The sequence below is a fragment of the Eschrichtius robustus genome, chromosome 10 (genome assembly GCF_028021215.1).
Source record: "Eschrichtius robustus isolate mEscRob2 chromosome 10, mEscRob2.pri, whole genome shotgun sequence".
NCBI lineage: Eukaryota > Metazoa > Chordata > Mammalia > Artiodactyla > Eschrichtiidae > Eschrichtius > Eschrichtius robustus.
In genome coordinates this window covers 46,956,063-46,974,536 of record NC_090833.1, presented here as the reverse complement: position 1 = coordinate 46,974,536, position 18,474 = coordinate 46,956,063, and the positions used below count along the sequence as shown (strand labels likewise).

Here is an 18,474-nt window from a genome sequence, read left to right as displayed (position 1 = left end):
ATATCCTCAAGGGAACATATAGCTTTTCTTCAAAATTGTCCAAGAAAGAAGGTATACTTTCCAGTTTATAAATATCCTCGTCAGTTTATCATGGAGGATGGTAATTAATAATCAAATCTTGAAGTATTTATTCTTTAACACTATTCAACCTGCTTTTCTCTGATTCTTGTTAACTCATTAATTTTGAGTTTTGTGTGTCCTTTAGGATTCTCTCCAGGCCAACAACACAACCTGACTGAATATTAGGTGTGTGTATGAGGTATAAAGCCATTGTCAAGGAATAGCAAAACAAAAGGAAGCTATGGTAAGTAAGTGCAATGCATGATTCTGAATTAAGTTTTGGATCATGGGGGGAAAACGCCATAAAGGACATTAGTGGGACAGTTAGAGAAAATTATATGTGGACTGTATATTAGATACTAGTATCTTGTCAATGTTAAATTTCCTGAATTAGATAATTATATTGTGGCTTTGTGAAAGAATTACATTATTTCTAGAAAAAGATACTGAAATATTTTGTGGTAAAGGGACATGATGGCTAAGAGTTATTCTTAAAAGTTTGTCTCAAGAAAAAAATGAATCTATATAGAGAATTAGAATGAAAAAGTCAATGTGGGAAAATATTAAAAATTATTAAAATTATTAAAAATTGTTACTCAGCCATTACAAAGAATGAAATAATGCCATTTTTAGCAATGTGGATGGACCTGGAGATTATCATACTGAGTGAAGTAAGTCAGACAGAGAAAGACAAATATCATATAATATCACTTATATGTGGAATCTAAAAAAAAAAAAAAATACAAATGAACTTATTTACAAAACAGAAACAGACTCACAGACTTAGAGAACAAACTTATGGTTACCAGGGGGGAAGAGTTGGGGGGAGGGATACATTGAGAGTTTGGAATTGACACGTACACATGGCTATATTTAAAATAGATAACCAATAAGGACCTACTGTAAAAAAAATTTTTTTAGATTAGTGAATAAAAGATATATGAGAGTTCTTTGTGTTGCTATACCAGCTCCTCCAAAAGTTTGAAATTATTTTAAAATAAAAAGTTAAAAAAAATAGTTGGCAGCCTAATCAGATTTGTAAAATATATTTTTCAAGGCCTGATGAATCTTTAAGTGACTTGACAAAAAATTAAAAAATCGAAAATCCTGAAACTCTAGTGAAATCATTTCAGGATAGTGCCATGTCAGCCTCCTATGAACTTTTCTGTAAAACTCAGAGATGTCCATTAAAACACAACTAAACTAAACAAAACAAAACTAAACTAAATGCTCGTGAAACTAGCTGACACATGACACTAAAGTAAATGTGCAAAAAAACATTGCAATACCTTTGCCATAGATATTCTACTAGGCAATAAAGTTGACTTTCTAGGGATTTTGGAATTATCCTAAGTGTTTATAGATGTTAATGGATGTGACTCTTCTCCCCTGGAATAAAACCACCACCCAGAATCTAAAGACTGATTTAAAGACATGGTCTAGAGCAATCTCAATCACTACTGGTAATTTTGTGGCCTTGCCTTCGGAGAGAGATGCCATCTCTTCTCCCCTACAGAATGTCAAAGGGATAACTGAGCTATTTCCCTCTCATTTGTATCTTGACTCAGGATGATATCTTCCAGACTACCACAGTCCCAGCATGTTACAAGAGTGAGCTTGCATGCCCTCCTGGTAGTCACTGAATTTTGGTATCCAGGGAATTTAGCTATCTTCTCTAATTCTCCTTCCTATATATTCTCTCAATATAAAAAAGGGAAGCCTCAAATCCATTTCCAGAGAGCATTAAAAAAGGACCCAAGGTGAATCAGCAAATGAAAGTCTAATTGGGAACTTATGCTTCATGTGAAAATGTAACCTAGTTGTTTGATATACCCTGCAAAAGTCACCAAAAGATAAGAGTTTCGTTGACGGTACTTGCACACTTCTAAAAGTCCAAGTGAAATTAGATACTCAAAAAATTACATGCATTGCCCAGGGAAAGGTGTCTTTGGGGTCCATTATTCCCTCCTGAATTATGTGAAGAAATGACTAAAATTTCCTACTTTGAGTTAACTCTATTTTTAGTTGGCCACAAGAATTTAAGAAACATATTTTCTCCCTATTTCTCATTGGTTATTTCAAAATAAACCCAGAAACATGTATCCTAAAAAATGAAAAAAAAAAAAGATGCTAGACATTTGAGAATCCATATCTGACCTCTGATATTATTGCCTCTGCCTAAACAGTTACCTCCAACTTTGGTGTTCCTAGAGAGGAAAATACTTCTGCCAGGTGGTTTGAGGACAATGAGATCACATTTACAAATGCAGAACTGAATTCTTTATGATAAAATTCCTTATTGTACTTCCTGTAGTCGTGGGCTAATAAGATACTCTTTAACTTTTCAAGGTTTTAAGAATTATTGCCAGTATGGCTTTAGAAATCGGAGGAGAAGGAACACAGATAATGTCTAGAGGGTCAGGATGAGCCAATATTAAACAGATTTTTTTTTGTTGTTTAATCCTGTAATGTCTTATTTATACCAGGGAGATTTAATTTTCAAATATTTAAACTTGCTTCTGGCTTTTGTCTTGTTCTGCGTTCATCCCTCTTTGTTCTACATTTTAAAATGTTCTGGTGGGTTGCCATTACAATATTAACTTGTCTACCTATTTATTTATGCATGGTTTTAAACACATCTTTTCATAATGTAGACACTGTCTGGTTTTTGGAAAACACAGCCTTCCTCTGTATTTGGCTTTTTTCCTTTCTCAGTGTCCTAACATCTTTCAGTTCTCCCTAGACTTTAATTCTTCCTGTTTTCAAAATGGTCATTATGTCCCAAATTGCATAAGATAGTCCAGATGGCAAATTTTATAGGCCCATACAAGTTAGAGAAGCTCTTGCAATTGGGGGTGAAATTATTTCAGGTCTAAGAAGCTAATAAATTTCATTCGTTCACACAGTGTTGCACTTGACTATGACAGCTATTAGAATGTCCTAGTAACAGTGTCACTAACGAATCTGTTAATGTAAAATGACAAACTTAATCATTTATATAAAATCTGAATCTGAAAAAAAATGTTATCCTAAAGATTACTAGGCTTAAGTTTTCAGCTGCTGAACTAACAGTTTTAGAATATGTATAGTAATATATAAAAACCATTACACTTGGGCTTAAGTCACTTCCCACATGGGAGCGCAACAAGAAGAGGCTCTTTGTCTAGGGCACAAATATGTAAATATGGTCCAGTTAGTTTTACAGATGACATTTTCCCAGCTGCTTCCCTTTGATCCCCAGATCTCTGCTCAGAACACTCAGCGCTACCTCGTTGCAAAGAACAGCATCTTCCAATGTGGGTTTCTTAATGTTAACTGGTATTAAATGAGGGTGAGGGGAAGGCAAGGCCTCTGGTTAAATAAATTTTGGGAAAAAAAAACGATTAAACAAAACTAAACAGTTTGTAGGACTTCTCAGAACTTAGACTATGCCAATATGCAATCTGCAACTCCAACAGGGGGAAATATTATATAGAATTTTTTTTGATGGAACATGTCCAGAGGGAATATTTTGTAGGACTTCTTTCCTCTTTATTCACTGCAAATCTGCTCATCATTAAGGTTCATATCCAGTCAAACTTCCTTCATGAGGCCATTCCCAAGTCCGTCAGTTACTGGTATCACTACCCTTTGGCATATTACTATAATCTTATGGTTCTTCGAATTCTCATTTCCATCATATGCGCCATCATTTTTTTTTCAGACAGTGTCTTTGTTCTCCACATATTAAAGCATTTTGGATAATGGACCATCCACTATTCACCTATTTTCTACAACACCTACCATAGTGCCCAGAACTTTGTAGGAACTCAATAAATGCTTGCTGAAGGACTGAAGCCATCTATCTCAAATGTTTGCTATTGATCGCAAGAATTCCTCCAGAAAATAAAATTTGTTTCTTTACCTATTTGAGAATAAGTAGATTAGACTTTTATTTTTAAATATATCTTTATGCTCAATTTAACACTGCTTTTGAGTGACAGGGAGAGTAAATCACCATAACCAAGACTCTACTTAAAAAATTCACACTGAACAAGAATCATGCAAGGTTGTTTTTATTAAGCTTTATGTTTACATCTAAGTATTTCAGGCATTACTTCATTTGACAAGCAGACATGACATTCTAGGAAACATTTCAACAAACTCCAAGGGCTTCACAACTATGGGGAACAGAGCACATCTAGTCTGCAGTTAACAGGTATGGTAAGTACTTCAAGGGGTGGTCAAGGGAAAGAAGCTAAATGATAACTGGTCCTCGTTCATAAAATGTTTGTCCTAGACAAGTAGCTACAAAGAAAAGCACATGACTGTTACAGAGCTAGAGAGATCTTGCATCCAAATCCATCATTTTCATTATGGGTAGGACTTGGGTGCCACATATCAGAAGGCAGATGATTCCTTCAGAATAAGCTACATATCAAGTTTTCTATGTGTAGTATTAATGCTAATATGATTAGCTCATGTTTAAAAATTGAAAGAAAGAACAATTTTGCATTTTAAACCCACTATGGTATATTAGCCACTGAAGGAGGTGCTTAGCCGTTGAGGAGTCGTCTCTGCACTCTTGTAGTTTATGAGTTCTTCTGAGAAATTTTGATTGTGACCGTCTTGACCTCTGTGTATTCATGGAGACCATATTCTCCGCTAGAGAGAGGGGAAAAAATGAACAGAATTTAGCAGAGCAGTACAAATATACTATGGTCAATGATAGTCGAAGTTTGTTCCTGCTTATCTGGCTAGGGACAATGGAAAATATTTTCTGTGTACAGAAGCATTTCAAACAGTAGCTAGCCAACCATAAGATATCTGGTCTTATATAAATCCCCTTGTGGGAAAATTTTTAAAATAATTTTTTTGCATTTTTAAATGATCATGTACCCTCAGTAGACTTTCAAAGAAATTGTTCATTTTTGACATTTTTTCTGCTTGACTATGAAAGGGCTCAACACACACACACACAAACACACACACACACAAATCGGCCCAACAAGAATTTTATCATATCTAGCTTAGGTTCAAATAAATAAGATGGCTATATTACCAGAGGAAAAGTAGTAATTTATAATCACTTGAGTAGTATAGAACAACTATACATTCAAGTATAGCTCAGTTTAGTGTATTTACCATGTCCAATTGGTCCAGAGATGAGGAAGGGGCTAAAAATGACCAGGCTTCTATTTTCACTCTAACTGGCCCTACTATGGCTTAAAACAAAATATTTTCTAGCTGTAGTTTTAATAATATCTTTTGGTCTTGATTCTTGGCAAAAACAAAAACAAAAACCCCCCCAAAACCAAAAAAACAAAAACCTTAACTGTTACAACTTTTTATTTGGGGGTGGGGTTGTTTTGTTTTGTTTTGTTTTAAGAGGGGAGAGGGTTCATTGGCCTAAAATTCAGGGCTTTTGGGCTTTTTGTGGTTGTTGGATTTTTCTATTTATGCAACCCCTGTCATTTGCTTATATAACTCTTAAATCCAACCCAAATGATCAGGAATTAACTTGAGTCGATCAATTAAAATCCTGGTATCTTGTTATCAGGTTTATTGAGACCTCCTACCAGTTTTGGAAACTGACTGTGATTTACCCTTCATTAAAGAGATAACTAAAAAGATTAGGCTAAATTATTCTCTATATGGTTTTGATGAAAGGATTAAATTACATGTACATAAGAGTACTCTTAAAATCATAACACTCATGCACATGTAGGCTTACAGAGGAAAAAGATCTTGATCTTTTTCTACCCCTCTCCTTTGGTGAGGTAGACAGGTATGTAGAAGACATCTTTTTCTCCCGGGTAACCTAATCCTCTTACACTGATTATTTTCTTGGGCCATTAAGCTTCTGAAAATACCTTCTAAAAGCTTCAATGAGCATGTTCTTCAAAGTAATTAAAGGGTTTAGCCTCAGTTGTCTGAAACCCATTAAAGGATAATATTTTAGTAAGTATTTTATCTCACAAAGTTAGATATATTAACCCATGATTTTTGCCAACAGGCTTTCCATTGTATTTTGGGTTACACGGACACTTGAAACTCTCAGGAGAGTACAAAGTGTGATAATTGTCTTACTCAAGCTGAAATAAGCCCTGCTTCTTAGTGTTCCGATGTACACAAATTCCTATGTCTATGATATAACACAAAAACATCTTTATATTTCTCTTTATATCACTAGCCTATGAGTTATTGGTTCTGTGCTTCTAAAACTGTCAATGTACCAGTCACCTGGGACCTGATGCAAATGCTGATTCTATTTCAGCAGGTCTGGGGATAGGCCTGAGACTCTGCGTTTCCAACATACTTTTACGTGATACCCATGCTTCTCATCCAGGGTCCACACTGGAGTAATAAGATGCTAGTAACAAGTTACGCCTGTTTTTCACCCTGTATCCAGAAATGAGCCTGGCACTAATTCAGTAGGCACAGGAAATGTTTGCCGAACTGGTTTGGCAAATATAATCAAGCAAAAACTACTCACGTTAGCCCACCAGTTTACACCACTTTATTTCTCCCCATTTCTGAAGGGGACAGGAAGAAAGAAATATCTTGTGAGGTGTTGAGAGCCAATTAAGTTTGAAACTGCATACTAGTAAAGTCTCAAGTGACCTATGTTAGTCCAAGTAAAGATTAGTGCAATGACACGGAGAGAGGGATTCCTACCATTTAACTCATTGCAGGGCCAGCACCATGACCTGAGGTGCAAATCCTGGTTCGGGCACTCAGCACCACCACCACACTGGGCTGTGCATACTACTATTTTTAGCTCTTTGAGAACTCTTCCCAACCGATCAATTCTACCTTTCTATCTTTGAAGATAAACTGTAATTGAACTCTTGGGAGTCATTTGAGGTTATTGCTTCAGTCATTCTCTTTAAACATCTTGCAGCAAATGACTTATTTATTAAATTTGCCGAATTTGGTTTCAGATAGACATCAACACTGGCATCCTCAGCTGGAAGTTTTGAAGTAAAAATTACAGTATAACTTTTTCCTTTGTATTTCAAAGAAGCAAGTTATCTATACCCACAGTCCAGATTTTTAAGAAATTACTGATGGTTGATTCTTGTTTTCATCCCCCTCTTATTTGCTTTCCATATGTCTCGAACATAAAGCTTGACTAAATTGTATTTAGCAAAATTGATATGTTTCGTCTACTTTAATTATTTCATCCCTTCTGATTATTTGATCTTTGACATTCCTAGGGAAGTGTATTAGATAGCTGGGCCAGCAGTAATCTGACCTTCAAAATAATCTAACTTTTGTTATATCTCTTTGTACAAAGTAATTAGTGCTGCCAAGGGACTCGCCAATAATAGATATTATAAAGACAAGGAGCTAGGGAAGGATGAAACCATTTGTTGAGTCCCCGCTTTGTGACAGATACGGTGCTAGGGAATGAAGGCGTAGTATGTTTCCTAACTCTCACAACCATCTTAAGAGGAATGTTAACATTTCCCTTTTAAATAGGAGAAAACAGACGCTCAGAAGTTAGGCAACTTGAACTAGACTGTGTGGCTAGCAAGTGGTGGAGTCAGAGTTCACAGGCGGCTGGTTAGTCTCCAGTTATGTTTACTATGCCGTGTGCACCTTTGACAAATTGATCTTTTGCCCACTCCACCTCTCCAGCAACATTCTAAAGCTATCCATCGCTTTCCCTGCTCCACTAATATATGTAAGCCGATTTTCTTGAATTCAAGACCTCTTAATCTGTATCCTATTTAACTCTGAAATCACACTTCTCACCCCCATAAATCCCCCCCTGTCAGGCAAATTCACTAACCCCTCAACATGCCACATGGAACATTCCTTCAAGAATGCCCTCTTCTCTGCTTCCTAACATCCTACACTTGTTACATGCCCTAGATCAAGTCCTACCTTTTCTGTTAGGTCTTCTCTTGTTCTATCAACGGTCTTTAAGTTTTTACCCATTGCATTTTCACCGGGGTTAGAACCACAGAACCTCAAGCATGGAAAGGAGCTCATAGACCTTTTACTTTCTTCTCCCACTCCTATCCCCACCACAAATGCTGAGCTTGTCTGACAGATGGAAACAGTGAGAGTTAGCGAGGTGACATGAATGTTATAGTCTGGTGGTGCCCAGATTTTCCGTCCTCCGATACTGCGCTCTGCATTTTAACTGCTTCTCTACCTTCACGAGGCACGGACTCCCAGTCTGTTGCTATTTATTTCATAGGGTGTGTTGGTTATTTTGCTCTCTCTATATTTTTACATGTTCCTCCTGCCACCACGATTATATGGAAGGTGGGATGTGGTACCGTGTTTCTGGGGCTCCTAGGACCTCATATACATAGTAACTACTTAATGAAAGTATATTGAGAAGGAGGATGGATCATTTTAACATGCCCTCTTTTCACTGACTCCCCAGTGGTAGTTGTTTCATTGTGATTTTGCTGATTTATTTAAATGACAAGTACCTGGCTCTTTAAGGCACTCATGACCTTTAGAAGCTGAGACTCACTTTTACTTGCTGTTTACAAAATGAGCAGCTTTACTATGTTTGATTCCATAAGGTTTGAATATAATGTGTCTTTTCCTGATGATTTTTTAAATTTATTGATAAATATGAGAAAATTTTAAGAAATAAAATGGTTAAAAGTGCTTGAACAAAATTGACCAAACACATTGCCACTACTTTCTGTGTGTAAATATGTATGTGCACGTTTTTAAAAAGTCAGTATTTCCTGGTTTGAAAAGCAACTGAAGGCTCATAAATGCATTTGTATAATAGATATGTCCTCAATCTAGTCATAACTATAAAACATGTTTTCCTTAGTTAAATTTTTCTTTCAGTTTAGATTTTAGTACCAAAAATAACTCATTCAGGTTATTTTGGAGTCTACATCAAAAATATTACAACAAATGAGAATTATTACTCCTACACTGAAAAGTTTTTTGATATAAAGACACCTAATTTACTTATGTAAGAGGCATATTCAAATAGCTAAACTGTTTTTATATTTGCACACTTCTTACAATCACCAATTTGTAGTTTCCACCTCCTTTCTGGAAATGTTTCCCAAATATATTACATTCATGTATACAGCAAACAATTCTAAAAGTAGGCAATATTTCAGTAACCAATGTAAAGTGCTTAGTATGATCCCTTGTGAATTGTAAGAGTTTAATAAATTGTATTTCCCTCTGCCATCACCTTTTTGCACTTTTGGGGGTAAATCCAGCATTTAAAAAGCTGTTTGACAGTATTAATCTCCAGGAAAGAACAGAGGCAGGTTTTAATCTGAGCAGTAACTAAGGATTAATTCCTTGAGAGTGAGAACCATTTTTATCAAGATAAGTGTTTATCTTAATGAAAGTTATTCTTACAGTTCTCGACCATTTCCAGACATCTTGAATCCACCAAAGGGGCACTGGGCAGATACCACACTATAGCAGTTAACCCTGAAAAGAAAATAAGTACGTTATAGGTCATACTTAACCTATGAAATAACTCCTAAATTTGGAATTTTTGAAATTCAGAGAGTTCTTTAACAACTCCATTAATTTTAGTATTACATAGTCATTTTTGAACAAAAGTAGCACCATAAATTAGAATGCAGGAGTATAAGTATATGTATATATACTGCCTAGGAATTTTAAAAAAATGGTCCAACTCCATGTGTGGATAGCCATTTTGGCAGTACATCATGTCCCTGAGAAGTTATAGCTTGACTTATAAAAGACAGAATACCCAACGTACCATAAGAGGAAGGATATGGTCTGTGAGAGACGAATTTGTTGGATGGGTGTTCTTTACTGCCTATACTCAGTAAGCTTTGTAGTTCTCTTGTGGATTGTGTACTTAACAGGCTAGAATTAATTTTCTTTTATAATTGTAATATGTCTCATATTACTTAGTTCACTTTTTTCATTAATTAATTCAAAAATTGCTTAAACAGAGGCCTTGACAGGAGTTCGATTTCATTATTAATTTGCTTATCCCTTGCCATATTTTAAAAAATGTTTCAAAATGCTTTTATGAACATATAATTATAAAAACATGAATAATTAGAATTTTAAAAAATTAAAAGACCTACATCCAGACTCAGTCACAGAAACTGATATAATTGGTGGGTTTGATGTACACCCGCCTCCACCCAAATCAGTGTAGATATTTTTAAAGCTCCCCAGACAACTCTACTGTACAGCCAGGGTTGAGAATCACTGCTTTAGAGTCTGAAATAGGTCTGAATCTCAGCTGTCATTTATTGCATGATCTCGATCAATTATGCAGCCTCACTAAGCTTCTGTTTTTCCGTCAGTAAATTCGCCATACCAATTAACAGTTGTAGTAAGGTAACATGAGATAATGAATGTGAAGACTGCCACGTGGTGCTTAGCGTAGAGTGCATACTGACTAAATCATGAATGTCCCTTTGCTTAAGAAAAATGATTCTAGAGCTATCAAGAGGGGCAAGGATTTCTTGGCTGTCTCTCAAGGATAAATACTTTTCAACGTCCAGTGGATTTGGTTGTGACATTATCGGGAAGAAAATAATCTTGGGCTGTTGCTGGGACTGAGGGGACAAAGTGAGGTCTGATGGATCAAAAATTACTAACAAGGCGGTCCAGAGACGGGGGGCTGGGCAGGGGATGTGACAGTTTGAGAGGCATAGCCTTGGCACTTATATACTCTAAATTAAAGTGTAAACATCAGAGATATAAACCGGGTCAAAAATAAAACAGACATGCTCCTCAAAAGGCAATATGTTCTTACAATTTAAGACCTTCAGACATCTCTAATAATCCCAGAGTAAAAAGCTCATGTAAGAACTAAATGCTTGTATACATAAGGGCACTGAATAAATACTGTCTTACTATCTGATTATCTTGATTAAACAGAACTTCTATCTCCCTTGTGTGTAGCATAGTGCCAAGTGCCTAGAAATTATTTATAATAATAATACTTATTGTATTAGCCAAACATCAATAGAATATTTTGGGCAAGTAATTTCAAAAGGCTGGATAGAGTTAAATATATATATGTGTGTGTGTGTATATATATATATAGATAGATAGATATAGATATGTGTATATATATATATATATATATGCTATATCTATCTATCTATCTATCTTCTATGCTCTTCTAAAGTTCTTCCAATACAGCAGGATTTTTGTTTGTTTGTTTGTTTTATTTTCAAGCAGCAGGCCATGTGATTCCAAATAAAAAATCAAAGTCAGAAAAAATTCAAAGTAGCCTGTTAATGTGGTTAACATTGAAAAGGTGATATTGCATAGGTTTGACTTACCACACTGTCCCGGCCTGCAGAGCAGAGGAGACTGTGATGGCTTTATCAATGTCTTTGGTAAAAATTCCTGCTGATAAGCCATAGAAAGTATTGTTTGCTCTCTTGATTACATCATCTAAAGATTTAAACTTCATGATTTGCTGCACTGGTCCAAATATCTATACCACAAGAAATGAATGAAATAAATCAAAGTAATAGGTTACAACTAAATATTTATTTTGTATTATAGTTATAAATATAAATCTAATATATAAATAAAATATTTATATTTATTATATTTCATGTAAATATACTTATGTTTTATATTAACTATAAGGTACTTGGCACACAGTGAGCAATCACTAAATGTCTTTTTATTATCAATAAAAACAATCAAAACTGCAGACCAATATCCCTTAAACCACAGACCAATATCAACTACAGCAAATATTCCTAAAAAATATTAGCAAATAGTGTTCAGCAATACCTACAAAGAATTGTACACCATCACCAAGTGAGGTTCATTCTAGAGATGCAAGGCTGGTTCAGTATTCAAAAATCAATCAATATAATACATCATATTAATAGAATGAAGGAAAATGAAGGATATCACATAATCATCTCAATTGATGCAGAAAAAGCATTTGACAAAAATCCAACCTCCTTTCCCCCTCAGCAGATTAAAAATAGAAAGGCATTCTGAACCTGATCAAAGGCAGTTATGAAAAATCTTACAGTTAACATCATACTCAATGATATGATACTGAATGCTTTTCCCCTAAGATAGAGAGCAAAGCAAGATGCCCACTTTTACTACTCTTATTCAACATAGTGCTGGATTTCTAGCAAGTGAAAAAGGCAAGAAAAGGAAATAAAAGGCATATAGATTAGAAACAAAGGAATAAAATTGTCCCTATTTGTAGATGACATGATTGTCTACATATAAATTCCCAAGGAATATCCAAAAATCTTCTAGAGTACCTGAGTTCAGTGATGTCACAGGATGCAAGAAAATATACAAAAATCAAATATACTTGTATATACTAGCAATGAACATGTGCATACTGAAATCAGAAATACCATTTACAATCACTCAAAAAATACTTAGGTATAAATCCAGTAAAACACATATAGGACTTGTTACCAGAAATTACAAAATGCTAATGAAAGAAATAAAGGGAGATATAAATAAATGGAGAGATCTACTATATTCAATAACTGGAAGATTTAACACAATAAAAACATTAATTCTCCCCAAATTGATATATACACAATTTTAACACAACTCCTCTCAAAATTCCAGCAAGATTTTTTAGTATATATGGACAAGGTTATTCTAAAATTTATATGGAAAAGCAAAGGAATTAGCTTAGATAAAACAATTTGGAAAAAGAAGAATAAAGTGAGAGGACACAGTCTTTCCGATTTCAAGACTTATCATACAGCTACCAAAATCAAAAGAGTATACTCAATATTTTGTAATAACCTATAAGGGAAAAGAATCTGAAAAGGAAAAAAAAAAAAAAAATATATATATATATATATATATATATATATTCATATATATATGAATCACTTTGCTGTACACCTGAAGCTAACACAACATTGTAAATCAACTATACTTCAATAAAAGTAAATAAATTAAAAAAGAGAGTATAGGTAGAGAAATAGACACATAGATCAATTGAAGAGTAGAGAACCCAGAAATTGATACACACACAAATATGCACAACTGAACTTTCACAGTCGCAAAAGTAATGGAATGGAAGAAAAACACCTTTTCAACAAATGATGCTGAAGCAATTGAACATATAGGCAAAAACAAACGAACAAACAACCTTGACTTAAATCTCACACCTTGTATAAAAATTAACCTAAAATGGATCATAGACTTAAATGTAAAACATAGACTATAAAGCTTTCAGAAAGAATAAAAAAATTACACAGAAAAAAGTTTTTTTGGATTTAGGAGTAAACAAAGAGTAGTTCATAGAGTTGACACCAAAAATACTATCCATAAAAAGAAAAATGGATAAATTGGACTTCCTTAAAATTAAAAACTTCTGTTCTGAGAAAGACCCTGGTAAAGAAGATGAAAAGACAAGCTACAGCCTGGGAGAAAATATTTGTGAACCACACATCCAAAAAAATATCAGTATCAAGAATGTATAAGGGGCTCTCGAAGCTCAACAGTAAATAGCACACAATCCAATTAGAACATGAGCAAAAGAAATGAAGAGACATTTCATCAAGGAAGTTATCAGATGGCAAATAAGCTCATTAAAGATGTTCAATATCACTAGCCACTAAGGAAATGCAAATTTAAACCTCAGTGAGCTATCACACCTATCAGAATGGCTAAAATAAAAAATAGTCACAACAAATGTTAGCAAGGATGCAAAGAAATTAGGATCATTCATACATTGCTAAGGGGAATGTGAAATCGTTCAGCCACTCTGGAAAACAGTTTGGCAATTTCTTAAAAAGTTGCATCTACCATATGACCTAGGATTATACTCCTGGGCACTTATCCCAGAGAAATGAAGACTTACGTTCACACAAAAAACCTGTATACTGATGTTTATAACAGCATTATTAAAAGTAGCCCCAAACTGGAAACAACCCAAAGTTCTTCAAAGGGTGAATGGTTAAACAAACTATGGTGCACCCATGCTATGAAATACTACTCATCAATAAACAGGAACAAACTATCCTTACATGCAACAACCTCGATGAATCTATAGAGAATTACGCTGAGTGAAAAAAAGCTAATCCCAAAAGACTGCATGAAGTATGAATCCACTTACGTAACATTCTTGAAATGACAAAATTACAGAAATAAAGAAGAGATTAGTGGTTAAGAGAAAGCCAAGGGTTGAGGATGGGATGATGTAGGAAGGATAATAGTTTTGGCTATTAAAGGGAAACATGAGAGATTCACGTGGTGATGAAATGTTCAGTGTCTTGACTGTATCAATATTAACATACTTGCTGTGATATATTATAGTTTTGTAAGATGTTACCAATGATGCAAACTGGATAAAGAGTACATGGGATCTTTCTATATTCTCACAATGGCAACTGAATCTACAATTATCTCAAAATAAGGAGTTTAATTTTAAAAAACGGCATATCACTTTATTCTTTTCCAATTATTTTCAAATATATTATTTCCAAAGGAGAAAAAGCAACAATGAACATGGACTTGTATTTTCTATTACTTTAAGTCTGTGAAGGAAGCACCTAGAAATTGTTAAGCATCCTGATCTGCAGTGGACTGGAGGTTCTTGGCCTGCCCAATGAATTCCTGACTATTTTTAGTCTTAATAAAAAATAAATTAATCCTTTATCAGTATTAGAAATGAAAAGTAACATTTATTGGAAAAGGTGTTCAAAGAGCTGAGAATGTTACAGGAATACTTTGTATACATCCACACAGACAAAATATGGCAACAAAGGGAACAGAACAGAATGAAACCATTTACCTCCTCTTTGGCAATGCGCATCTCATCAGTAACATTAGAGAAAACCGTGGGCTGGATAAAGTAGCCTTTATTCCCCCATGGACCTCCGCCACACTCCAGTTTGGCCCCTTCCTTCTTCCCACTTTCAATGAGGTCAAGTATTTTTTCATATTGTTCCTTATCAATCTATTTGAAAAATATCACATGAAAAGGAAAAAAAATAGCAACTCGTAAAGATAATACTTTGCCCCGCCTGTAAATAAAGGTTTCAAAATGCTAGGCTATTGTCATTAAGTTAAATATTCAACCAAAACAGCTGACAGAGGCTCAGATTTATTGTTGGGTATATTTTATCTCAAGACTTTTCTGGAAAGAAACCTTGAAGATAAATATTTGTATTTAGTGTTTGTTTCACAGCCATGTAAGAGAAGTGTATTGGCACTGCAGACATGTGTAAACCTTTTCACACACCTGTCATTTATTTACAGGAAGAAATGTCTGTTAATCATCAACCACACTTACCTGGAAACTGTAATCCTAAATGAAATTAAAAGGTGAAAGAAGAAAAAGAAAACTTTGATACTGGGTTAATTAGACATGGCAGTTGGAAAGCAGATGCTTTGTGACTTTAGGAAGATTCCTCGACCTCTGCTTCTCTTCATCCTGACCATCCCCTTGTGGCAGGGTCCATGCTGACCACAGCCTGGTTATCCCACCCAGTTTAGGTCCCCCTGGGGCAGTGAGTAGGTCTGGTTCTAATTTCTGACCTGTCCTGATTGTTGCCAACCTGCTTTGTTAAATGGACCACATCTAAATATATTACAAGAACTACAGAACTTAAATGGTTTATTTTTACAAGGAAAAGAATGACTACAGAGTTCTAGCTGGGAACATCAGGAGTCCATACCTCTCCTCCATGCACTGGAATTGGGACTACCTGTTGCCTCAGTCCCTATTTGGGGGGGTTGAAGGATTGGGTGATTCTTGGACTCCAAACCACTGGTGAAGACTGCCTTGTCTCAGATGTGGCTAGGGTTAGGTTTTAAAGGAAAAACATTGGAGATCCTGGAGTTAAGGTGTGAGCCTCTTGTCAATTTGCCTTGACTCTTCTGACTACTTAAAAACTGTTGTTCTTTATCGTCCTCTTTGACTCTGCAATCTCCCCTATCTTCTAAATCCCAGGAAAAGTTTTCAAAGTTCTCACTGCACACAGTCCAGCTCCATATCCAATTAGATTAAATACTATTTACACATATAACAAATTCTTCCTTGGTAAAGTCCTTTTCCAATCTGATTTCAAAGACCAAAATATACATTTCCTTAAAAAGTTGGAAATAATCAGTATTTTCATTTGAAAAAGAAGTTATGATATCCACATATATATATAATTTTATATTATAAATTAGGATATATATTAAAGCTTAGTAAATGAGTGTCTCTTTCCATAAGCTCTTTCTTATAACAACAAATGAGTATTTCAAAGGGTAAAGAAGCTTCAGGGGCTTTTCGGTCTTTTACTCCTCAAAGTCCCAACATATCTACTTTTTCTACTTATTCAGTGCAACCTGTGACAAAAATGTTTTCACTTATAAAGTTTAAATTATTATGTTAAGTAGTTAGATTACTGGATTATTTACTTAAGAACCCTATGAATGGAAATTTTCTTAAAATGAAGTGTTCTAGCTCAATTTTTGAGCCTCCGGTTGAATTGTGCAGATCCCCTGATGGGGGAAAATATTGCCCAACAATGTTTAATATTAAGTGTCTTCTCTTCCCTTCCTCTCTCTTCTTCTTTTCTCTCCTCTTCACATATATATTTCTTTTTATCTATCTATCTATCAAGCTATCTATATATCATCTATCTTATGTCTGTTTGATAGATGTGTATCGCAAATGGGAAACGTGTTTACTTTTACATAGATAGATAAATAGACAGATTGATATTTAGAGAAAGAAACAATCACAGCTAAAACCTTAGAATCCCATCCTTTTTTAGAATGGGAGACCAAGTCAAAATTGAATTTAATACGTGTCTTGGCATCCATTTGGAAAGTTACCCAATATGATCAAAATTAGCAACTACTTCTATGTAGTTACTAAACACAAAGATAAATACAAAATATAACAAGATTAGACTTAACAAAACGTTTTACTTCATTTACCAGTTAAGTTATTTTAGGGCTTTTAGATTTCAATATTTGGTATTGCTAAGTCCTAAAATTTTCTTACTTGGGTATCTTGGCCTGAGCAGGAAAATCCAAGACAGCCTTTTAACTTTCTAGACTGTAAGCTCTATGAGATCAGGTAGAAACTCTGCTCTGGATCAAGACCTCAAAGGGCAGGAGTAAATTTAGAACCAAAGGTCCAGGAGCTTGAAAGCAGACAATGAACAGAGAACTGTGTAACGAAGAGGGAAGGGTGAGCTTTGGATAAGAGAGACACTCTCGTTGACAATGGTTCTAAGCAGACAGAAGAAAATGGGAACCCTAGGGGATAACTGAGCTTTAACAACTAAAATGGGAAGTTTGCCACAAAGCCAGGAACTCGGGACTTTTTAGGACACTCATGCTATCTTTAGAAGGTCAGAGTAACTAAAGACTTTGGAGAGAATTTATAGAGGTGTGCCAGCTGCCTGTATCTGGGGATGGAAGCCGAGAAAAAGGATTGATGCTGAGGAAAGAATAAATGATAGGATTGTATAAGAACTTCCAAGTGGATAGGAACTGTAAATAGGGATTCAGAGGTGTACAGATTGAGGAAAACAAATTTACAGCATTCGTTGTTTTTCCTCACATCTTTAATTTCCAGCATATCTCTTCAACTGTTTCTGGATGTGATAACCGGGCAACACAAAACCAGGATACTTTCTTTACCTTTGGGAGTTAGATTCATTATCTTTTTAATCACCAAACTGATACAGTATTGTCATCTGGGAAGATATGTGAATGGGAAGTAATCGTATTCAAGTAAAACCAGGTCTAGAGAAGATACTTTATTCTTGTGCCTGGTGAACGCTGTTCCGTCTATTTTACACTCACCTGAGGGCCTTGACTGACGCCTGGGGTTAGAGGATTTCCAAGAACATACTTTCTAGCCTGCTCAACACTCTTTCGAACAAACTCATCATAAATGGATTCTTCTACAAAGAGCCGGGATGCAGCTATACAACATTGGCCCTGGTGGTAGAATACCCCGTGGTGTGCAAATGCAACAGCACTGTCCACTGCAAAGAAGACATTCATGTTAAAGAAGAGATGTTTTCTAAAGATTATATATTTTTATACATCTTTCTCAGAGGTGATATGGTGGTATAAAAAAATCAGGAGTCATATAGTCATAGATTCAGTATATTCTACCTCATCAGCCAGGTGACACATTAACCTTTCTGATCCTTTATTTGCTACTAAAATGATAGTAAAAATAGTAGACTCTGAAATAATAGTGGTTATTAATACAACTTTAATATGCGCAATTCCAAGAATGTGGAAACTATCCTAAGATCAGATCTCACTGCAAGTGATTTTTATAAATATCTCCATTTATAATTAGACGACTGTGAATATTTCTTTCAGGCCTCAGGTTTTAACTAATGACAAAGAAAATATAAAATATCCATTACATTAAATAAGAATTTAAAAACATTCTTAGATACCCTAATCAATAGAAAAAGTGATTTCTGAAAACAAAAAAACCCATAAAACCCC

The 18,474-nt window shown here is 34.9% G+C and overlaps 1 protein-coding gene across 1 annotated transcript in view; it reads right to left on the bottom strand.

The window, feature by feature from the left end:
• Positions 1 to 4,099: 4,099 nt before the first annotated feature.
• Positions 4,100 to 18,474, bottom strand: part of ALDH1A1 (aldehyde dehydrogenase 1 family member A1) — a 55,481-nt gene continuing 41,106 nt past the window's right edge. The window contains exons 9-13 of the mRNA XM_068552732.1: positions 17,809 to 17,993; positions 14,792 to 14,956; positions 11,328 to 11,485; positions 9,403 to 9,477; positions 4,100 to 4,704 (exon numbers count right to left, since the gene is read on the bottom strand). Coding sequence (XP_068408833.1) covers positions 4,632 to 4,704; positions 9,403 to 9,477; positions 11,328 to 11,485; positions 14,792 to 14,956; positions 17,809 to 17,993 — 656 coding nt within the window. The 3' untranslated portion in view covers positions 4,100 to 4,631. The remainder of the gene's footprint in view (positions 4,705 to 9,402; positions 9,478 to 11,327; positions 11,486 to 14,791; positions 14,957 to 17,808; positions 17,994 to 18,474) is intronic.